Genomic DNA, 23,608 nt, shown 5'->3' on the forward strand with positions numbered 1-23,608 from the left:
TGAGCTCAACCTGTCGTGGTTCTAGAGAAGGCAAATGAAAAAATGCGTGGTGTTTTTTTCTCCTTAATTTCACACTGCAGTTTAACTCAGGATTTCAGGAGCTAACCCTTGGATTTTGAAGGTGCTGCGTTGGAAGTAGTAGTCTTGTCATCCTATTTTTAAAATAAATCTGAAAGAATGAGCGTCAGACTCTCCCTTGAGAACTGTTCTGTGAATACCAAGAAAAAGCTCCTATTAACTTAAATTTGTATTTAAAGTGTGGTGGAGGCTGTCTCATTCAATTAAGGGTTATCCACGGTGATTACTCACCAGGTCTGAATTTCCATAGCTTACCAGTGAAGAAATTGCTGTGATCGAAGTCAGTGGAATTAGAAATAACTGTTGCATTTCTCAGCACTGATTGGTGGACGGCATTCCGTGGCTGAGCAATGGAGCTCCATACTCCGAAATAAGATTGCCTGAGAAGCTTCCCTTCGGTCTTGGTGTGTGTGTGTGTTACACAGGTGATGTGTTATATCCCACATTTGCAGAATGCAAGCTTTGTTCAGCTGGGGGAGGCTAAATTGGGAAGGTCTCTGCTGAGACTCTTAGAGTAGATGGAGACCTCTTTTGCACAGATATCCCAGCTTAGAATAGTCACACAGGGCAAAGGCATTAATTCTCTGGGTAAGATGGCAGGTGCTAATTTAAGGACTAATCAAAATTTAATAAAAGACTAAAATAAAAATGGCAAATGATGAAAATTTAGATTTAAGACATGGGAGGTTTTCCTCCTTTCTTTCCTGTTGTCTGCAATACCACACCTTTCATTTTGGTGTAGCCTTTATGGAGGAGGAACGTGTTTCTTCCAGAGCATTCCGTAAGCTTTACAATTGTAAAAATGGGCTTGGGGGTGATTTTATGCCTGAGCAGAGCAGGTTGCATGTTATGCCTCTGTGATAAGGAATCACCTTAGGATGACCTGATTGGCAGTATGTTTTTGCACTCACACTTTTAGGGGGGTAGAATTTGGAAGTTTTTCTATGTGTCTGGAAGCTCAATTTGATGAGCAAGCAAAGAACTCAGTCTGTTGAATTGTAGGTTGGGCCAACCTGCAGCTCGGAAAGCAAATGGTATCTTGGGCTCCATCACAAGAGGGGTGGCAGCAGGGACAGGGAGGTGATTGTCTCCCTCTGCTCTGCTCTTGTGAGGCCCCATCTGCAGTACTGTGTCCAGGTCTGGAGCCCCCAGAACAAGAAAGACAGAGAGCTGTTGGAGAGGGTCCAGAGGAGAGCCACAAAGATGATCAGGGGGCTGGAGCACCTCCCTACAAAGACAGGCTGAGGGAGCTGGGCTTGTTCAGCCTGGAGAAGAGAAGGCTGCAGGGTGACCTCATTGCAGCCTTTCAGTACCTCAAGGGAGCCTATAAATAGGAGGGGAATCAACTCCTTGAGAGGGTAGATAACAGCAGGACAAGGGGAAATGGTTTGAAGTTGAGGGAGGGAAGATTTAGGTTGGATGTCAGGGGGAAGTTGTTTGCTGTGAGGGTGGTGAGGTGCTGGAACAGCTGCCCAGAGAGGCTGTGGATGCCCAGTCCATCCCTGGAGATGTTGAAGGCCAGGTTGGATGGGGCCCCAGGCAGCCTGGGCTGGTACTAAATGCGGAGGTTGGTGGCCCTGCATGCGGCAGGGGGGTTGGAGCTTCATCATCCTTGAGGTGTCTTCCAACCCGGGCTATTCTAGGGTTCTATGATATGATTCTATGATAGAGTCCTCAGATCTCTGCAGACAGATCCTCAAACTCCCCATGGAAACTGGGAATGGCCATCAGAACATACTAAGAGGAGAAGGAATCTTCCAGACCCCAATTTTCTTGAGAGGAGATGAAGCACAGGATTTGAAACAGAATCATAGGATGGCCTGGGTTGGAAGGGACTCATGATTCAAGGATGATGAATGTGGCAGGGGGTTGGAGATTTGTGATCCTTGAGGTCCCTGCCAACCCGGGCCATTCTGTGATTCTGTGACAATGGGAATCTCACTGTGAGATTTTCTCTGTAGGACAATTTCTTTGTCTGACAGCATCCAAGTGCTTTCAGGGATTTCTGCACATTTGGGTAGTAGGGTTTGGTGTTCAAACTGGTGTTCCAAAGCCAGCACCACGCTGATGTGGATGCATTACTGTTGTTTGATCTGGAAGTGAGTTTTTGCAGGCATGGTTTAGCAAGGAATTACACATTGATTTCTGTGAATTTCAGCAGAAGGAAAGAAAAATAGCTCTCTTGCTCTCCTGTTCCCTCTCTAGAACATTCTCTAGCTTTGTGTTTGTGTATTTATCTGGTTACTCAGGTTTTCTTGCTATTGTGTGAGGAGGCAAAACACCACAGATGGAGCAGAAAGCCCTGAGTCTGGATGAGCCTCTTCTTCCTCTGCTTCTACCCACAGTGCATCCAATTCATCTTCCATTGTGAAGGGCAGGAAAAAGATTGCTCATGTATCCCCTTCTTGAGAAAAGGCCAAACCAAATCGAAAAGAATAGTGTTTAGATCTATAGAAAACCCTGCTGTGCCTGGATATGAATTCTTACTAAAAGCCAGTGATCAATTCCACTTGTTATGTCAGCACTGTTATCTCCAAAGCACAGGATCCTGTTGTTGCCATAGGAGGGCAGTGGGTTTTGATGCCCACTCCGTTTTCACCTTCAGCTTCTTCCTTACTGCTTGGCTTTTTGCTACACTGCAGCATGATGACCTGGTGTCTGACTATCGGATGGAAGTGGCTACAGTGGATTTGGATGTTTAATATTCTGTCATCTCAGTGATAAGTGTCAACTGTGTGGAAAGACTTATCAGCTGAAATCAGTTTCAGCTAAGAAATAGTTATTTACTGAACTCTGTGCATCTGGTTTTCCAGTGAGCAGACACGGTGGTGAGATAAGATTGTCATGGTGATTCAGCATGAGGAAAGCTGCTCTCTTGCTTTTTAATTTGCTTGGAGTGGATATTGTAAATGAAATCTGGTAGATAGTTAATTTTTATCAATAAGGAAGAAATGATATCATTTTCTTATTAATAACTGATCACATTTTAACTATCTAAAGCAGCTTCGTAATCTGACTGAATACCAACATTTTGGTGTCCTTGTAGTTGTTTGTGTTTGTACTTCCCACAGCAATGGCATCACCAAGAAGAGCGCCAAAGGTAAGGATCTTTACAATGCTGTGTAAGCTTGAGATGGAAGAATGGCTAGAAATATCCTTTGTTTCTATTTGCAAGAGTTGTATCATAGCATATGTCATGAAGAGACTTGACCTAAACATTGTAAGTTTAATTGAGTGAAGCGGGGGCATCTGAAAATTGTTCCATGGTCCAGCAGGCTGCAGATGGGAGATTTCCTCAGTTTTGTTTTGGTGAGCATTGTGCTGCCAGGGGCCCCAGCTGTGCCCAACAGTAGATGGCTTCTGTCTCAGACCTGGGGAAGGAAGGCATGCTCATGTTTTCTGGCTTCATCTCGAGTCTGGCTCTTTCATCTGGATGAGTAACATCTCCTCTCTGTCCTCAGTTCTTGGATCTCTGTCATCAGTAAAACCTATGTGCCTTTTCTGGGATTGTCTCCTAATGTGTTATCTGTGATAATTCCTCCCTGAACTCAGATTGTTAGCTCTCACATGGGAGGAGGATGCTACCATAAGGCCAGGTGGAAAGCACAAGGTGACAGATGAGCTACAGACATGGCTGTCCCTTGCTTTCCTCCATGGTCACCTGAAGTTACCTGACCTTAATTCAGAGTGACTAGACATGTCAAATGGAACCTAGCCAGAAGATCTCACTGCGTGTTGTATTTGCCAAAAGCTCATTTGGATCATGCAAAACTGTTAAGATTTTAAGTTGAATCACTGTCAATCAGTTTTGAGGGCAGAGAGGGGAATTAATTTTATCTTCCATCCTTTTTGTGAAAAGGATTCTGAAGATAGCGCAGAGAGCTACTGATAAAGGTGGCATGGAGTCTTGCTGTTTGATATTTCTCTCCTGTCAGGTATATCACAGTTAAATTAAAGTAACTCAGTTCTGTGAGGTTTTCTTTTTTCTTAAGTTCAGTCAGATGCATTTGAATCCCAGGTGCAGGTTGGCTGTGGGGTTTTGTTAAGCCCTGACTAATATGGTGACAATATTTTGTATGAACAGATTTCTACCTCCAGTGGTCTGGAGGTCAAGTTGTCAGAGTATGTTGAGTTCCCATTGTGAGTGTGACAGTTGTTTTGGTTGTTCGTCAGAAGCAGAAGTCTCAACTCTCTTCTTTTTTTGAGGAATGCTTTGAGTTTGAGTATTGTGGAAGACTGTGACGACGGTGCCCAGCAGGCTCCAGCACCTCTTGTTCACAGTGAGATGTGTTCCTCCTGTAGGCACCTTTGTGATGCACAAAGAGGCTGTAGGGAAAAAATTAATCACAGAATCACCGAGATTGGAGAGGACTTCCAAGATCATCCAGTCCAACCATCTACCTATCACCAACATTTCCCACTAAACCGTGTCCCTCAGTACAACATCTGAATGTTTCTTGAACACCTCCAGGGACGGTGACCCCAGCACTCCCTGGGCAGCCTGTTCCAGTGCCTGACCTCATGGAGAATGTATCTCAGGATCAGCACTTACGACCACACTTCAAATACGAACATAACTCCAGGTGTTCCTGTTTTGTAGAGGAAGATGCAGTTGAACGTGCAGTTGCTGAAATGCCTAGAAAGGAGCTCTGTGCACCACACTTACACTGGCCAAGAAGTGTTCCTTCAGCACTAACAAAAGTGGTGAAGCTCCTTTCTGGAGGTGCAAATTCATCTCTCCTTCTCCTGGCCCATTTTAAGCAGTCAGACCAAGGAAAAATCCTTGCCGTGCTGTCGGGTCTGCTCTGCTGTTTAGGAAATGAAATGAGGTAACAACTTTTGAAGCACTCTGCTATATTGAGACCTAAGGGTAAAACTTTAAAAATAAACTTTAAAAAAGTACTAAAAAAAAAAAAAAAAAAAAAGACAAAGGCTGACAATGTTCCCTTTTTTTTCCCCAAGAGCTTTTTGCAAATGAACAAAGAGAAGACATTGAGGACAGTGTCATTATGCATGGTTTTTTTTTTGGTTTTTTTTTTTTTTTTGCTGGTGTTGGTTTCTTGGGCACCTGCAGCTGAAGTTCTCTGCTTTAAAAATAAGTGAGCAAACAAAGCTATGTATAGAAAGATGGCACTGTGCATTTTATACACGCAGAGGTCTGCAGGTGGGATTCAGAACCAAATCCCTATTAATAACTTCCCGTTACAAATCCTGGGGGCTATTTTTGCCATTATTGATAGTGTTAAATTCAGTGAGTGGTTACTTGATTGCTGTGTAAGCAACCAGCAGCTTCTGGAGGAGAGGTATAGCTGAGTGCCTCCTGATGGCAGCACTCACAGTTCTACGTCTCCTTGTGACTTTGCTTCAGGATTCTCCTGCAGTTACTTCCTTTTATTTTTGCTATATCATAGCCTCCTTCCTCTTGTGGTAGGTAAGTTGTGTAGTAAACACAGGGTTAAGTTATTTGTTTGGTTTGTGTTGTGTTTTGAGCTTATGTAATTACAGGAAGCTGGTACATACAGGTAAAGGGCCATATGCTGAAGGCTTTGGAGGATGCAGTTAAGACACAGTATGGAAACACCCAAGTGTGTTTGCCTCTATCTGCAGAGGTGTTTCTTTCTATTTAAAAATGGCAGCGTGTCATTTCACTTTTCTGCAGGTTTTTAAATACTTTCTTGCTCTTTGGCTTTTTCGTATTGCTCAAATCTGACACAGTTCCTTTTCATGCCGTGGTGCAAATGCCTTTCAACTTCCTTTGCGTAATTAATGCCATTTCCTTGACAATAATTCCTAACCCAAATTTGATTCTGCAAGTGAAGTCAAAAGCTGTGGAAAACAAACAACCAAAAGCAGAAAACCTCATCTCCAATTAATCAGCATGGTAAACATTCACTTAAATCAGGAAGCATGGGTACAAATTGGATGCACACACCCCAGGGCATCACATCACACTGAGTCACCAGTTGCTATGAGAACAGAGCTGCAAATTCTTGAGCTTCAATGGACCTTCAGTCCAGCTGCACCTGTGTGGTCACCAGCATGGTGGGGATCTTCTTTGCCCCTGTCCCACATATGAAATAGAGGTGTGCTTATTACATAAATATGACACAGCTGATGTAGCCTGGAGGTCAAATCCTTGATCTCTGAAAAGAAATAGAAGTACAGCTAACATTCTTAGCAGAGTCAAGAGGTTGTCTGAGCAGCAGTGACCTTAGCTCCACCTGAGGAACTGTCTTACAGCCTGTCCCACCTGGCTGGGCCACCCTTACCCAGCAGGGAATATCAATTGTATCACAGCTAGTCAAGAGCCATGGAAGGGATTGGAAACAAACCAAGGCCTTGATTCCTAAATGGCTAACAAGAATGCTTTGTCCTGCTTGCTCACATGCACACTTTCTCCCCCAAAGAAAGCTGGTTGCAAGCTACTGTATTCAGTAACATCTACATTGTCTGCTTAAGTGTTTTTGTCACTTCAAGCTCTTTTCTTTTTCCACTATCAGTGGCACAAGAAAATTTTATTGTCAGGCTGTTAGTTTTGATGACTTTGCAATCTGCCTGACTTGTCGAAGTGAGAAGAAAAAAATGTCCTTGCCTTTGTCAGTCCTGAAAATAGTAAGCATGATTTCTTTATTTGTGAGGTAGAGATGGAAGGGGGCAATAGCACCGAGAGGAGCTGCTAGTCAGTGACTGTAGAGAATTGATCCCAGCAGAAGGATAGTAAGAAAGAAGAAAAGTCATCTTTGCACAGGCCCATCTAGGCACACATCCCATTGCTTTAATAGCAGGGTGTTCAGGGGCAGATTTGGCCTGTGTTTCCCTTGTAACACAAGGGGAAATTTAAGTGTGTTTTGTCATAAACTTCTGCCGTGTCACAGAATCATAGAATGGCTTGGGTTGGAAGGGACCCCAAGGATCATCAAGCTCCAAGCCCCTGCAACAGGCAAGGCCACCAACCTCCAGAAATGTATGTAATTTGTTCTTCCCTTTTCCAGCACAGCTTTAAGAAGGGGTTATCCTTTCCCAATCCTCCCTGGATCAGGAAAGCAGCATCTTGCTCAGCCCAGTCTGTGTCTCCCCAAGCAGTGTGCTGGAGAGGGGCTGGGGAGTTCTCCAGCTGCTGTGACAAACCCAGCAGCTTTGGTGCATGACCCAGATGTGCCTGGTCAAGGCTGGAGGAGGAGGACGAGGCCCCAGAAAGGTGTGAAAGGGCTTGGGATGGAAAACCCTTAAGAATCCTCCTCCTCTTGTTCTCTGACAGCAGGGAAACTCGTCATCTGAAGTGAAAGGAACGTCATGTGGGAACAGCAGGGAGCAGCAGTCTATTGAAACCAGCACTGTGACCACCAACAAGGAAACTACAAGACATTAAAAGAGACTTTGCATCTCTGGGAAGGACATTGAAGGGATCAGGAGTACAAGTGGTTTTCTCCTTCCAACCCAAGCCATTCTATGATGTTTCTATCAAAGGGTTCCCCACAGACCCCACTAATTCACTCCAAGGTGAATTAGGAGGGCAGATGGCTGTGGGCAGTGCCAGAAGCCCATCTTGAGTTCTGCTTGTGCTCATCAGTCTCCCTCCATCCAACAGCTGCTCCTCTGGAAGCAGGCTGAAGCCCTAATGGCCTGTGTGGGCTGGAAGCGAGAAGTGCATTCATAGATGGAGTGCTGAGTTGAGAGCACACACAGGGCTCCTAAGGGATCCTGCTCTGCTGGGAGCAGCCAGGAGCCCCTCTTTTGTTTTCCTTCCAGCTTTCTCTATTGTAACATCCACAAGATTTCAATAAGAGTAATGTCTTACAGGAGTACTGTGTTGCAGGCAGTGCTTACAGAATACCTGTTTAAACAAGAGAACTGTTTGCCTGTATGCCTTATGGGTTTTCAACCTTTGATCCATGATATAAGCATGTTATACAAGTTATACAAGATCGTGTACCATCACAGGAATCTGGGGACAAGGGGAGAGGTTTTAAAAAAAACCCCACAAATATTTTCACATCAGTGAGGTAAGGGGTTTCACAGGTCCTTTGCAGTGCATAGTATGAGTACCTGCCTTATCGTTCCATGTTATCTGGGTTTCATATTTGTCCTCTTTTTGTTGTGTTTATGATAAAAAGGAAGTTGTAAGCATTAACAAGAAGATAACTAAGTTTGTACTTCTTGGAAGTAACAGTAATGATTGCTCTTAACATTTTAATGTGCCTTATGCTATGCTAATGGACCTAAAGCATTCCAAAAGCAGATTTGTTGACAGCAGGAAAGGAAACTCAGCTTCTACAGAAGTGTAGAGAGCATACAGGAGGTGGTAATGTAGAAAGGTACTGAGCTTTTAGTTCTGTGGCCTTGTCCAAATAGGAAGTAATTACAAAGTAATTAAGCTCTAAAAGTCTGGAAACCATCACGGTTGAAAGAAAGTGGCATTTTAAGAGACATATGCATGTGTTTTAGTGTGTCTTGTCTTTTAAGCTCCTAAGCAATGTTGGTGTCATTTGTTCTTCCTTTCTTTTCTACTTTTCGTATACTCTCCACCCTACATTTACCACTGAGCTGGCTTTAGCAGGCAGTGCTAGCCCTGCAGGCAGTGCTGCTTCCCCAGAAGCTGAAGCTAAGCAGTGGAAAATGAGCAGGACTGGGTCTTAGTTATCTTCTAAATAAAAGCTCGTGTGGTGAATGATGGTGGTGTGCATTGCTCCGCCCTGCAGCTGGGATTGCTGAAGTTCAGAGGGCACTAATAACACCACCAGACACATGGCTCCCCAAATTCCATGAAGCTGAGTATGTCCGCATCTCCGTGAAGTGGGGTTTATCATCTCCCCTTCAGAGGAAGGGAAGCTGAAGCAGATGGGGAAGCTGTATGCTCAGTCATACAGCCAATGCTTTGGCTGTGCAAAAAGGAGAAGTATCCAGGTATGTGAGATTGTACCTCTCCAGCAGAATTGCATTGTTCCCACCTGACTATTGTAGCCTGTGGGTTGTTTCTGTGTGTTCATGGGCTGGGAATATCTCAGGACAATCTGTTTTCTTGCTCTGCTTTTTCCCTCTGAGACCCATCCTTACGCTCTTGATAGATCCTCTTAATAGGCTCGTTAAGGAAATGGATGGTTTCTCTCCTAAGCATTTGCCATGCATGAGCCTCAGTTGCCTTCTTTCCAACCCCAGACAAAAGCAAAATACTGCTAACAATACCCCAAAGTGAACAGCTCCCCAAAGGGCCCAGAAATCGTAATTACGAGGTTTGAGAACAACCAACACGTTTGTAATTCATGCTATGAAACATGGTGGCTTGCAAAGTAAGTTACTTCTGCGTGCTGGAAACAGACCATTGCCTTTCCCCCCAGCCTGCCTGGGTCTTGTGGCAGTGGGTCCATGACTGTGTCTGGCTGTGAAGAGCAGCAGCCTCCACATTTAGCAGTGGAAAACAATTAACTGCTGCAGTCTGAGCCTGCATTCAGTGACCCAGAAATAAGTTTCATTCAGAATTCCTGTTTAAGGCTTCCATAAAATGTGTACACATGTAGTTCTTGCTGTTCTCATTACACTGCTCTTTTCAGCAGCTGCTATCTATGTAATGATCCACAGTGGGCCGTGCAGGGTGGTTCCAGAAGGCTGCAGATGCAACATGACTTAGAAGGATTTTTTGGCCAGTGGATCTGTGATGCTGATTCAGTTACTCAAAAGATGTGTAGGGAATGCCAAGCTGGCCTTGAGATAACCTAGTGCTGAAGTAATGGGGCAATACATTAGATAAGTCCATAACTGAAAATGTGGCTTACAGTCAGCTGCCACTAACAAAGCAAGAGTAGCCTGATACAACTGGCTTTGAGCTTTTTAAGATCGCTAATAAGTAATTAACCCGTGAGGTGACTGTAAAGGACATCATTTTAGTTAAGATGGAATTACAGGCTAGCTGGGCGTGCTTTGGAGTTGATCTGGGCAGGCAGGGTGCAGCCCTTGGCTGCTTCAATTAGAGATCCCTTTGCTGGGGGAGCATCCTTAGAGATGCCCTTATGTCAGTCACTGCTCTGCCCTGCTGCCCCTCAGAGGACACCTCCCTTCAATTCAAAGCCAAAACACAGCTCTGTAGTTGCGCACAGCTCTAGCCCTGCAGCCTCTGTTACCAGCCAACCTCTGAAATATGCCTGGGCCTCCCTCTCACCACTTGTCTGCAGCTGGCCTTTGGTTTTATTTCTTTATTTGCATGCTTTATTCCCTTATTTAGCCGAGCAGATTTCTTCCGTTGCTCATAAGCAGAGCAGTTGCAGCAGTGTTCCCAGCCCCGCCTCTGCTGGTTTTCCCATGCAGCAGCTGAGCAAATTCCTCATGATATTTGCTGAACTGGGGTGACACCCACCAGGTGCATTTTGAGTGCAGAGCTGGCCGTGCTGCACTCAACTATGAGATCGCTGAGCTGTGGATTTGGTCCCAGGTGTTTTTGATGGGGAAAGTAGAAAAGTCCCAAACAAAGACAGCGTTAAGCTATTTTCATGCTTTATTTCTGGCTGCTTTGACTTCAGCTGTGTCTGTGTTCCAGCCATGAGAAGACTTTTTCCTTTCCCTGCAGCACAGCTGAGAAGAGCCCTTCTGCAGAGGCGGTTCTGCAGGACCAACCTCATTTTTGCAGGGTGCGGCTGGAGAAGCAGCTTGCTGCAGGAGGGTTTGTGCTGCCATAAACCAGCAGCTTGCTTGTAGAGCCTGCACGTGGGTGGGCCAGGGGTGCTGCCCAGAGAAGCTCCTTGATAAGCACAAGCTGGCAGCTCTGCATTGAATCACTTGCACAACCAGGTAGGCATTAAGTGGGAATAAGAGAACAGCACAGCCTGGCTTTGAGTGGCAGCACCACTCATGTTGCCTTGGAAGGCTGTGTAGGTGCTCTCACGCCTGGTGTTTTGCACTTTTACTCCAACACAGTGCTGCAGAGCTTGAGAAAGAGCAGAGGGAACCCTGTGGAGATTTATTTAGAACAAGCAGGTGTCAAAATGTTTTCACCCCCTTTTCCTTTTGTATTCTTTTACCCTCTCATTACTACATGCAAGCACAATATCCATGAGCCTATGCTCTGCACTCCACTTCTCTGACAACTGCCACCCTTTGGTCTTCTTGCTGCTGCTGGCTGGCAGCTGCTCTGTGTGCCTGTGCTGTGTGTTCATCATGGGCTTCTAGTGGAAAATCACTGTTCTGCTTTGATGATCTGTCCTTACCTGACCCTCTGAAGAGAAACAAAGGCAAGCACATAAAATACTCCCTTTTGTGCATGCAGCCCAGCAGACTGAGGTTGTGTACGAGGGCAAGTGTAGCTTTTTACATCCAAGTAAGAGAAGATCAGGTTTTCAGTCCAGATTGAATGTTCATCTTGTTTACATAATTCAGTTGCCTATTTGGAAAAATGAAATATATCTGGGAGTGGCATAGCATTCTTAGGTAGCTGTATTGCGAGCTTTTCAAAATAGGCTCTTGGTCTTTTTGTCATTTGTGATGTAAGTCTATCTCTGGGATGTCTGTGTGCGTGCAGCGTGTGCATTTTGGTGCCTTTGTTCACGTGGAGCTCAGAAGTTTGGTGCTTGGTTAAGTATTTCATAGAATCATAGATGTGTTTGAGTTGGAAGAGACCTTTAAAGGCCGTCTGGTCCCACTGCCTGCACTGAGCAGGGACACCCACAGCTCCATCAGTGCTCACAGTCCATCCAGCCTGACTTTGGTGTCTGCAGGGATGGGGCACCCACACCTCTCTGGGCAGCCTGTGCCACTGCCTCACAGCCCTTATCAAAAAAACTTCTTCCTTACATCCCATCTAAGTGTCTCGTAATTTATCTCAGGTGTTCTTGAAGCTGAGTAGTGAACAAAGCAAAAGCTTACAGCCATCTGAAATGCCCTGAAATACTCCTGCTGCCCTGAGAATTTGTTTCAGGTATTTTTGACAAGATTGAGCTGATTGCTGGTTTGTGCTGCTGCCTCCTGTACCGTGAGAGCAGCCCCAGCCAGCTGCCTGCATCTGACATCCTGCAGCTCAGGAAGGATCCAGAAGGAGCGAAGGAATGCAAACAGTACCGACTGAAACAGCACAGGTCGTGCATTCCTGATAGGAAAATGTGAAATAAGTGAGAATACAAATACAGCATTGCCCAACCAAATGGGTGTTTTGCAATGCTCTGATAACAGCGGGCCAAGAACAGGGAGGTACTGAGGTAGGGTGCTCAGTCATTACCTTGCAGTAACCTTTTTCTTTGGCTGCTGTTTTACTCCATTATGAGAGATGAGAAAGGTGTGATTCAGACCTTGTCTTTCTCAATTTTATAGTCATGAACAGCGATAAGGAAACTGTTATCTATGTATTTTTTTCTCTAAGATGGCTCAATGGACAGAGCATCCCTCTCTATAATGTCAGTACTGTGCAGCACAAGGAATGCTTCACAAAATGTGTCACAAAAATTGCCATATTCTCCAGCTTACTGTGAAGTCCTGCAATGAGTTGTTTCAATGGAAGAAAAAGAGTAGTATCACTTACTGGTAAATCAACTACACTGCTCTTGTTCAACATCATCAGGTTCCTCCCTGCCCAACTCTCCAGTCTATCCACATCTTGTGGAATGGTAGCACAGCCCTCTAGTTTGTAGGTACTATAATGGCACTAATACCAGAGCTGTAGGCTAATTGAAATAAATGATTAAATTAGAATGGGACGAACTAAGAGGCAAGAAAAGGATGCTTACACATTTCAGGTCTCTGCTGCCTGAAGAAATGCCCATCACCAAGCAGGGAGTTGCTCCAGCAACGTGTGTAGGAACCTGCTTCCCATCCGTTCAGACCAATTGAGCCCTTCAAGTAAGCTTATTAACAGTCAAATTGAGACAAGTTAATCTTTAAATCATATGTAAATACAGAAGCTTTTCTCATAGTGGTATTTTGAGGCATTAAACGTAGATGCAGATTTTCACAGTGGGAGACTAGATGAGCACAGTTAAGCACTGAAATAGTTCGTCTCCCAAATCATCTTCTGAGAGCAGAATTTGCCTTTTGCTGTGCTGTGCGGTGGTGAATAGGGATTTAGCAGCAAAGGATAATGTGAGGCTCAGCTTAGTGCTGCTGGAAGCCTTCTGCCGAGCGGCTCACACGGCCCTGAGCTGCTTCCCTTGGCTGGTCCAGGGGAGCTCTGAGACTGAGCTGCCCTCCTCTGACCCCAGCAAGCAGGGCTCATGGCAAAGGCTTTCTCTATCTGATCCCTCTTACTCATCTTTGGTATGCAAGTGCTGTTTGCGGGACTTTTTTTTTGGATCCTTTGACCTCCAAGTTAATGTTTTCATTTTTAAGTCTGGCACAGTGGGACACGCTGCTCTCCTGGAAAGAGTCAGTGGTTTGTGGTGTTAATGTATAATGCATGAAATAATCTCTTTTCAGAGTCCTGAAGCATTCCTCAGTCTAGACTGCCTCTCGCAGCCCAGCTGTCTGACTTCAGCCCTCAGCCACCAAGGTGCTTGGGCTGCTCTGTCCGGTTTGGGCCCATTCAGCTGGCACTGTGTGCCATTCACCCCTGTAATTTCAGCCTTCAGTATTTTTATCTCACCTAGTCAGCAGCCATACTCTTGATGTACTGTTTGTGTTGGCAGTTTACTACTGTCCTGTTCACACGTCAAGGTGTCCCACCTTTTCCATTCTGCTCTGTCGAGGCTCTGGGAGGAAAACACGGCCACAGACCTCTGTGGGGCTTTGCTGTGGGGTTCTGCATGGGTAGGAGCACAGCCCCTGCCTAACCATTGCACAGCAGGCATGTTGCTGTGGGTTTGTGCCCAGCCAGCCCTGGTGTTTTGATGGGTAGGGGAAGCTCTGTGCTCCTGCCTTCTTCCATTAACCACAATTTCTCCATTAACAGCACTCAGAGAAAACAGCATAATACCAATAATAATGATAATGATCACCTTTATCTTTGCACTTGTCATGGATTTTGCTGTTATTAATCTTCTGCTGGAAGGTTGATAAAGGCTGTTAATTCCTATCTGGGGAGGTTAAGGGTGAATCTGTAGATAGGTATCTACCTTGAGGAATCCGGGTGTGGGTTTTAGAATGGGGAGCCCCAAGCCTTGAAACCCAATCCAAGCCTCTTCATAAGACAGACATTGCTTCTCAGTATGCTACTAGACATTAATTAATGTCTTTTGTTTGCTGATCATTTGCTTTCAATGAAAAGCCAATAGAGTATGGATAAAGATAGCAGTACAGTTGTATATGTATTGTGTGACTGTTGTTTTCATGAAGCCTGGGCTGGCCCTGCTCCTCAGATGGATGTTGTGCTTGATGAAATTGGCTCTGCTTGTTGTTGGCTTCCATGCTGTTTGGGTGAAATCCCTGAATGAGGCCATGCTGAAGTCTTTCCAGAAATCCACTGAAGTGGATAAGTGCAAAGCACTCCTACTACAACTGCTATGCTAATTTTCTCAAAAAATACTTTTTTTTTTCTTTTCTTTGAAATACCCATTGAAGTGATAAATGCAACAAAATTCCATACAAACACCATTCAGCTCTTGGATTAGCAGCCCCAGGGACATTATACCAGGGACATTACACGTGGTTCATGTGTGTGCCCTGGGCAGCTGGAGGGACCTGTTTGCATTGGTTTGGCTCTGAGGGCACAGATTCAGAAGACGTGGCTGTGGCCTGGGGCATGTGTGTGGAGTTCCCTGGGCTGTCCCTGCTGGGTCTGCTCCAGCACCCTGCTCATGCAGCTGCCTTGGGTAAGGGTTCTGCTGCCGCTGAACTGGGAGGGGAGGAAAAACAGTTCCCCAAGGAGAACGGGTGGAACGTGACTCAGGTGACAGAAGTCTGCTGCTTTTCAGGAAATGGTGCCTGAAGCTTGTGCGTTAATTTCTGACTGGTTTCTGCAGCAAAGGCTGCAATGCAAACCAATGTGGTCCTACTGAGAGCGCATCTGTAGGCAGCAGCTGTGGTGTTTCGTGTGTTGGGAGAGGCTGAGAGAGGGGTATGTGAGCATTTTCTGCAGTGTTCCTTGTCATCCATAAGGCAGCACGGACTGCACTTGTGAAGGTTCCTGTCTCATTCACAGTGAGTTTGATGCTACTGCCTTCCTGTAAGACTGCAGCAGACCAGGGAGATGGAACTGGCCTCCTTCATTAGCTGTACTCACAGTAATGCAAAGCTGGCAGCTTCACTGAAGAACCAAACCCTCGACCTTTATCCAGGATGCACCCTGACATGGAGGGGAATGCGTGGCAGCAGCTGGCAAGAGAACCTCAGCCTCAGCAGTTCCATCCCACCAGCCTCTGCCCCCCTTGGAGGACCAGCAATTGCACTCTGCCACGGAATGGCTCTTTTGGCTTTAATCTGTGAAAATGAGTTTAAAGTTTTACCTGTGTTCAAATCCTAAGAATGTGGCGTAGGAAGGAACCTCAAGGATCATCATGTTCCTATTCCCCTGCCACAGACAGGGTCCCCATCCACTAGATCAAGTGCTAGATCAGTCTGCCCAGGCCTCATCTAACCTGGCCTTAAACGCTTCTAGGGATGAGGCATCCACAGCTCTGGGCAGCACCTCGCCACCCTTTCAGTGTAAAACTTCCCCCTGACATCTCAACTAAATCTCCCCTCCTTTGGTTTCAAATCATTCCTCCTCATCTTTTCTCCGTCTAACTGTGTAAAAAGTTGATTCACCTCCTATTTATAATCTCCCTTCAAATATTGAAAGGCTGCAATGAGGTCACCCTGCAGCCTTCTTCTCTCCAGGCTGAACAAGCCCAGCTCCCTCGGCCTGTCTTTGCAGGGAGGTGCTCCAGTCCTGTGACCCTCTTTGTGGCTCTCCTCTGGACCCTCTCCAACAGCTCTCTGTCTTTTTTGTACTGGGCAGACCTGGACACAGTACTGCAGATGGGGCCTCACAAGAGCAGAGCAGAGGGAGACAATCACCTCCCTGTCCCTGCTGGCCACCCCTCTTGTGATGGAGCCCAGGATCCCATTGGCCTTCTGGGCTGCAAGAGCGCACTGCTGGCTCACGTTCAGTTTTTCATCTAGCAGGATCCAGTTCTCCATTCTCATTTAGCAGAGGAGGTACGCTCTCTTTGGCCTGTCTCTTCTGACCAATGTGCCAATAGAACCCCTTCTTGTTTTTGACATCCCAAGTTCAGTTCCATCTGTAAAGACATGTGCTAAAGCACATCAAGCCCAGATTTTTTCCACATGTTAAGAGGATTATTTTAGGAGAAACGCAGGTGCACACACCCACTTCATTGGAAAAAATAATAGGCCATAGTATTTGACATTTTAAAGAATAGAAATAAAACTTGGAGAAGCAATTGCTGAACCATAGATCGGGCTGAGCCTGACAGCTGCGTTTTTCGGATGGTATTAGGTGTTCTCGAGCTGTGTGTTCAGTGCTCACTGAGTCCAAAATCACCTCTAGAAAGACTTCTGATGTCTAAAAGTGGAACAAGTAAAATTGCAGTCTGCTTGATAGCTGCCCAGCACAGGAGCCAGGGATTTGCTCCCCAGCTGGCTGGGTTAGCACAGGACGGGCTGCCCTCCTGCTGCTCCAACTCAGAGCTTTTGTCTGGCCAAGGGATGGACACAACAGTGATGGGACCTGGGCTTGGCCAGCCACATCTGGGGCTGCAGGTGGGCCTTCAGATAACCTTGGGTGTCCACTAGGCATTTGGGGTCAGCATGTTTTCCTTGGGTGTGGAGAGAAACAACTTCATTTTGGAAGTCACGGTGTTTGCCCTTTACAAGCACTTTTCACTCGCTGATTGCATTTGAAGCAGCGGTCGTTACTGAGTAAGGAATGATGGAATCATTATTCCATCTCATTTGGGTGGAAGAAATCACGCTATAAGCTTATCTTGAATGCTGCCAAATGCCATTCCAAGTGCTATGAAAAGAGTGTTATGTTTCCTTATCTGAGGGCTGCTGTGAACTCCTGGAGTCATTAACGCAAGAAAAACAGATCATAGAAAATGACACAGGAAGCACAGCAGGAGGAATGACTACTTAGCTAGAAACTGCACACACCTCACATACGTAATGCTTTGCAGTCTATCAGAAGATCCTATCCCTGTCAGATAGCAGTAAGACATTCCCGGGGGTGGAGTGAATTTATCTCAGGAACGAGCAGGTTCTGCTTTGCTAAGCTGGCTGCTGTGCTCAGTTCGGGAATTTTCCACTCACCTCTGATATCCACCAGCACAGAAATCCCAATTAGGGCTACTTACCTGATTAGGTAACGGCTGTCTGCAGCTTACCTGTCCTTCTGTGGGCTCTCCTCTGCCGTCCTGACTGCTCGCTTGAAAAATTGCTGCTTTGGAGGTATGCCTTAAAAACGTGTCGTGGAAGGGACTGTGCTCCTGTTCCTAGCAGAAGGCAGCTGCGAGGCAGCCGTGGTGTTGTTCAGAGAAGGGCTGTCTGCTGATGCTGCATGGGGCTGTTAGTGTGTTTTAATATCTGGTTCATTAGTGCAGCACTCATGTTTGCAAGGGGATGATGCTCTGAGATGCTGTCAGAAAGGGGTGGTGCAGCCCGAGGAGGTGGCCACGGCCAGCTCTGTGCTTGCTGCCTTTTTCTTCCATCAGCGTTTGCTTCCATCAGTACAGGCTTATGCTAACTGGATTGAAGTGCTTATTATAATTTTGTGCTGTGACTCAGATTATAGCACAGACTGTTAACGTGGATGCAAGCCGCAGACTCACAGAGATTGGTAGGCAGCTCAGCTATGCTAGCTGGAAATAACAGCTGAAAAACCTCCCTTTAAGAGTGAAGATAGGCATTAGCCAACATCAGAAATCAGTGGTTAGTTCCTGAGATTGCTAGTTAGAACATGCCAAAATTGCAAGCCCTCTGTGAAGGATGTATATGAGAAGAATCATTCAGCCAGTGATACGTTGGGAACATGTCTGTTTAGTTCTCTTAAATCATTTACCCCTCCTGGTGAAGGCACAAAAAGGGGATGCAGATCCCCATCCACGATTCCTTATGAACACAATTCCCTGCTGGCTGAATCAGCGAAGGGATCTGAGTGGCCACAGCTGCTGAGTCCTTCTGATGATTTGCATTCTCCACCTCCTGCCCTTATTGCAGCATTGAGTCTGTCCCTCGTTACCATGGGGCTGCTGGTTGTGAGCTCAGCCCCGTACGGAGGCATTGTGGGAGAGCTCTGACAACAGGTGCCTTTGTCAGCACACCTTGGCAGCTCCCATGCAGTGAGCTGGGAGCAGCAGCTGAGTGCTACGTGTTCCTTCTGCAAGGAAAGGAACCCACGGGGCACCTCCCGAAGCCAAAGAGGAGGCGGTCATGCAAAGGGCTTCTGAAAACCTGAGCAGGTTTTAGCGTATCAGGTATGATTTTTGTTTGGCGTGGCACAGAGAGCGGCCCTGTGAGCTGGATGTTGCGTCAGGATCTGAATCTGAGCTACCTCTGCCGTGGGAAGCAATTGCAAAAACTCCGCATGCCTCTGAAGAGAGACACGGATCTTTTAAAGCAGCGTTATAGATACATTTTGAGTAAAAAATACCTTCCTTCATCCTGCAAGGGTTAAGCGTGGTCAGAAGCTGCTTTGGTCTCAAGGATTTAACCTCAAGTACTGCATTTTTGTTTGCCATAAGCCTATTAGAATTCTCTCAGTTTCCTAGCAATAACGTGTAATTTCCCCCCTATTTAAGTGAAAGAGGTGTCGGGTTTTAATCCTGAACGCTACAGCTGTTGCTCAAGTTTCCTATTCAAATGCAAATAATACCTGGTGCTTTTTGGACACCCATGTAATCTGTGATAAGGATACTGCAGGAGCGCAGGAAAAAGAGAAGAGCAAGGTGCATCTTAACTCAGTTTGCTCTGGAAAGCGAAAGTGTAACTATCTGCTACCGACTCATTCAACTGGAAACTTCCAGCCGAGCTGCAGCACCCGGCGTGCGCTCCTTGGGGACAGCTGGGAAGATCGTGCTCCTGAAACAGGTCAGATTTGCTGCTAGGATGGACAGAAGGCTTCCAGAGAGAAGAACGTAGCGGATGTGCCCACGCAGGAGTGCAGATTTGGTTGGAAGTTTCATCTGAAGGGAGTTTGTTCTGGAGGTGATCAGTTTGTTTCTGCAGACTGCTTGCTGTGATTCTCCTGTTTTAATCCCTGCGCTGGCTTTTGGTGTGTGTCAGATGTTAGGATAAACACATTGACATCTCAGAGTAAGTTGGAAGGCAACTGTGCTTTGTAAGGCTCAGAGACAAGATAGCGTGCTGCTTAAATAAAAGCAGAACAGTCCTGGGTTCGGGTTAAAAATCTTCCACTGCAAAACTTTTCAGTTGGGTCATTTTTTTTTTTTTTAATTTCAGTTGTGGAAGTTCAGGCTTATTCAAAGAAGGTCCTACAGACTTTGCCTTTTGCACAACTGTTGTACTGTGTTACAAGTGGAACCAAAGGACCCTTCTGGGGTGGGGGGGGGTTGTGGCTTGGTACCGTTACTTTCTTGCTCATAGCAAGGGTCTGAGTGGCACAAAATGCAGTTTGGATTTGTGTAGAAGAAAAGGTGAATGTTCTTCAGAGCTTCCGAGGAGAGATTTAGAAACTCGTGGAAAGCTGAGAAATGTTTGAAAGATGTCGTCATAACGCCATTCTCTGTGGATTTAGAAATAAGCCAGGAGAAAACACTTGCTGGGAAGCAAGCTAACCTGCTAAAGAAGGCTACCAGCTTTCAGTGGAGAAAAGCTGGGAGAAGTACAAAGTTTGAGAAGAACAGAAGCGATTGCAGTCCTGCCATCAAGCGCTGGTGGGTCAGTTCTTCCTTAACGCTAATCTGGTTTGGCTGCTGCTCGTTCCTCTTCAGCCTGATACTGGAATTTCAAGTACTTGCGTCTCCTGAAGGCTGAAAAAATCTGGCTTTTGCAAGCGGACCGCTGAGAATGTGAGCAGGTATTCTTCCTGCAGTAATAAGAGGCACCCTCGAGAGGGAGATCCGCGCAGGAGGTATCTGCTAGGTCGGCTCTGCTCCTGACACTCCTTCCTCATTAGCTCTTCGGGTGGGTGTGAACAACTGACAAAGAGCCGTACCAAGGCTCAGGCTCGCGCTCCCACTGCTAACGGCAGGATGATGGAAGAGGTGTCCATCATGGTGGCTTACGACGCGCATGTTTTCAGCCAGCTGTGCGATGAAGACTTTCTGGCCAATCTGGTGGCAGTCAGCAAGCCCAGATCTGTGGTAGGTGTTCCTCTCACTCCTTTGCCAATAGTGCTTAAGGTTATGCTCTTTGCAGCAGCTCAGTCCTCCTGCTGAAAGCTGTTTGTTTTTTTCTTTTGAGTACCTTCTCAGCAGTTTGCCTTTGTGTGCCAGTGAGACTAAAGTTTATTTCAGTGGGGAGAAGATTATTAAAATAATACCCTTCTAGATTGCTAAATTTAGAAGAGGATGACCTGCTTAGCAGGGAAATAACACTTTCGGAAATAATCTTTAAATAATTGAAATAACAAACTGGAAAATAACTGTTGTTGGTGCTAAATGATGGGAACTCCCTCTGTGTCTGAGCAGTCAGCTGGAGGCTCAGACCTGGGGTCTGTGGTGGGGCTTACTGTTAGCCATCGAATCTGAGAGGACCTGGCCTTTGCAAGGCAAGGATGATTCAACACTTCTCTATGCTTTTGAAACCAACATAAGTATCTGTTAGAACTTCTTAGTCGAACTACCACTTACTTTTTCCTAAGTAGCATGTCTGTGTAAATTCCATGTAGTGTGATCCCCTCCTGCCCTCATAGAGATCCCAGCCCTTCTCTGTGGAGTTGCAGCAATGCTTTTCTGACTCCAGAGTTTGGTGCTGGCATTCATTTTGGTCTCAGTTCTACAGCTGTGCCCATGGTGAGCCAATCCAGCTAGAATGGGTCGAAAGGGGCCTTTGAAATCTGGATGTCCAGCTTACCTTGAAAGCAGATACAGTGAAAAGTTCAGTATGAATACAAATCAGACTAATTATTTAGGAGTCCAATTAAGCATCTCTGTCCTCAGTTTGGTCTATGTATTTGTTTGTATGCACTAAGTTAGTCCTAAAGGTACTTGCAGCAGTTCATTAAGCTGTGACGAAAGAGGTTTCTCAGAAGAGGAATACTTCCCTTTTTTGCCATGTGTAAAGTCTCCCTGCATGTATTTCCTGCTTGGATTTGTCTGCCTGTGTGTGCTGGGGGAATCTCAGGGCATGAACTCATCTCCTGCATACTCTGTGTAAGGTAATGGCCTTGTATTCCAGAGCTGTGGAGATGTGGCATTTGGGGTTGGTGGGTGGTTGGACTTGGGGATCTGAAAGGTTTTTTCCAGCCTTAATGATTCTGTGATCTAAAGCAGAGTCTTACCCAGCTCCTTTTATTACTCTGCCTTTGTCTGCTTGAGGAGCACCGTGATGGCACCGCAGCTCTGGCACACGGAGTCCTCTTGCACAGGTGAGAGAGCCTCTCGTAATGACACCGGGCTGCAAAGGGCTAATTACCAAAATGGAAACCAGCCCAGATTACAGCTGCCAGTCTCAGTGCGTGCAGCCTTTGTACTGCAGGAAGTGGGACTGCCATGGGGTTGCTCACATGTGGGGCCAGCCCTGCTCAGATGCCCAGTGCTGTGTAGGTAACAGACTTGCCTAAGGAGAGTCAGGGTTAGCTGCTGTATCCCTGCTCCCATCAATCCTGGTCAGATTTTTTTTTCCACTGAAAATTTCACACTTCCATTTAAATGCAGCAGTGCTTTTAGTGTTGCTTTGATGCACGTAAATAGCAGACAGTTTTAACAGAAATATTTGCTCTCAGTGCTGTGTGACAGCAAACTCCCAATGTATATCTTTATAAAATTAGTCATATTGCAGTGTGACCATGACGTGTGGTTTTTTCTCTGTGCAGTTTTGCTTCTCTGTTGGTTTGCATCTTAGGCAATCACTTGCACCTGTACAAAAAGAGAAGAAATTTGTCACCATCAGGATCTGATAGATGTTGCGTAAGGGGTAGTTGACATGGCAAGTGGAAGGCATCAGATAAATAGCATCAGTGAGCATGGACCAGGATGCCTTCCTTTTAGTATCTTTGTTAGTCCAAAACCACGTTGCACTGAGATGCAAGGAAGCATATAAGTTGGCTGCTGGGAGAGCTGAGTAGCTTTACTTCAGGGAATTTAAATTCTCAACTTATCTGCAGGAAACTTGGATGCTAAGACTTATAAAAATGCTATGCTAAGTGGTATAATCCTCTTAATCCAGAGCTGAAGGACGTTCTTCTGGAAAGCTGCATTGTATTTTCATTTGCCTGCCCGCCTTGCCGCTCTGTTCAGGGGGATTATCAGGCATTTCACAGAAATCCTTCATGGTTACATGCCAGCACATGCTGCCATAATGATTCCTTGGTCACCACTTCTCACAGAAGCTTTGGAGCCAAAAGGAGGAGGTTCAGAGCCAATGGGTTGGCTGCAAAGTGGGTGGGAAGCTGGGTGGCCTGGCAGGAGAGCAGGGCATAGTGGTCGTGGTTGAAGGTCTCACGGGCAGCTGGCTGAGACTGGAGGTTGGTGGTGGGGTGGGGATCGTGCTGGTTGCTGTTAGATGTTTTCAGGCCTATGCACAAGGAGAGGATGACTCCTCGCTTTCAGATGGCAAAAACCTCCCAAGCGGGAGGTAAGAATGTGTGCCCACTGCAAAGCCCTTCCAGTCTCTGTTCATGTGAGGCTGTAGCTGTGCCTTCTGTGTGGTCTGGTGGTCAGGAGGAGCTACCAGTATAGGAGCTTTCCCTGGATGGCATTACCCCCAGCTTGCTGCTGCTAAAAGGAGTACAAGTTGAGATGGTCACTGTTGTTAGGATTGGCTTTTCCCAATGGATATTTGGGATTGGTGTTAGGATTGGCTTATCTGCACCCTCCTGTAATCCTTCTCTTTTCCTTTCCCTACTGCAGCAGGGATCTGACCCTCAGGAGCTCTGCCTCTGCTCCCCTGCAGGGCAGGAGCAGCTAGATTGTGATCTGTTCATGTCCTAGGAAAAACAGCTATGATCTGAATTTATATTTATACAGTGATAAAAAAGTAGAATTTATATATATATATATATATGTGTGTGTGTGTGTGTATAATTCTACTTCTAAGTAGTCAGCCTTACCATGTCATCTTCTTCCCCTTAAATTCATCAGGATTTTAAGTGGGTAAAGAAAGCACTCACATAAAGTTAATTAAAGAGGCAGTCTTATCACTATAGTTTGCTTAGTAACTTCAGATTTGTCAGTGTGACCAATGAATATTAATTTGGTAAGAATTCATTTGCCATTAAGACTTGGTTAACATCCTTAGATGTCAGAAATAAGCACATTAAAATAAAATGCCTTCTTTTCTTGGGTTCCTCACGTTTTAAACTCTTACTTTTTCCACGTATTTGGGAAAACTGGCACAGCTTCCATGTTGACAGTGTGAGGCATCTGCAGGTCCCTTGGCACGTGGAATCCCTTTGGGCCAGAGAGGACTACCAGCTCTGGTTGAGCTCCTGCTGCTGATAGCAAAGACATCATTGTGGAGCAGATAGTTGTCTGAGAAAACTCGGTGCTTGTTTTAATGT

At 45.9% G+C, this 23,608-nt stretch overlaps 1 protein-coding gene across 5 annotated transcripts in view; it reads left to right on the forward strand.

Moving 5' to 3' along the window:
- RABGAP1L (RAB GTPase activating protein 1 like) overlaps nucleotides 1–23,608 on the forward strand; it is a 204,856-nt gene that overhangs the window by 151,453 nt on the left and 29,795 nt on the right. Inside the window, exons 1-2 of one of the 5 annotated variants that reach the window (XM_042874145.1) lie at nucleotides 18,206–19,014; nucleotides 19,387–20,249. The exons of the other annotated variants lie outside the window; for them this stretch is intronic. Coding sequence (XP_042730079.1) covers nucleotides 20,139–20,249 — 111 coding nt within the window. The 5' untranslated portion in view covers nucleotides 18,206–19,014; nucleotides 19,387–20,138. Of the gene's footprint in view, nucleotides 1–18,205; nucleotides 19,015–19,386; nucleotides 20,250–23,608 lie in introns of those variants that run through there. 5 annotated transcript variants of the gene reach the window in all.

The sequence above is a fragment of the Lagopus leucura genome, unplaced genomic scaffold (genome assembly GCF_019238085.1).
Source record: "Lagopus leucura isolate 7727_CA_CO unplaced genomic scaffold, USGS_WTPT01 Super-Scaffold_100009, whole genome shotgun sequence".
Lineage (NCBI taxonomy): Eukaryota > Metazoa > Chordata > Aves > Galliformes > Phasianidae > Lagopus > Lagopus leucura.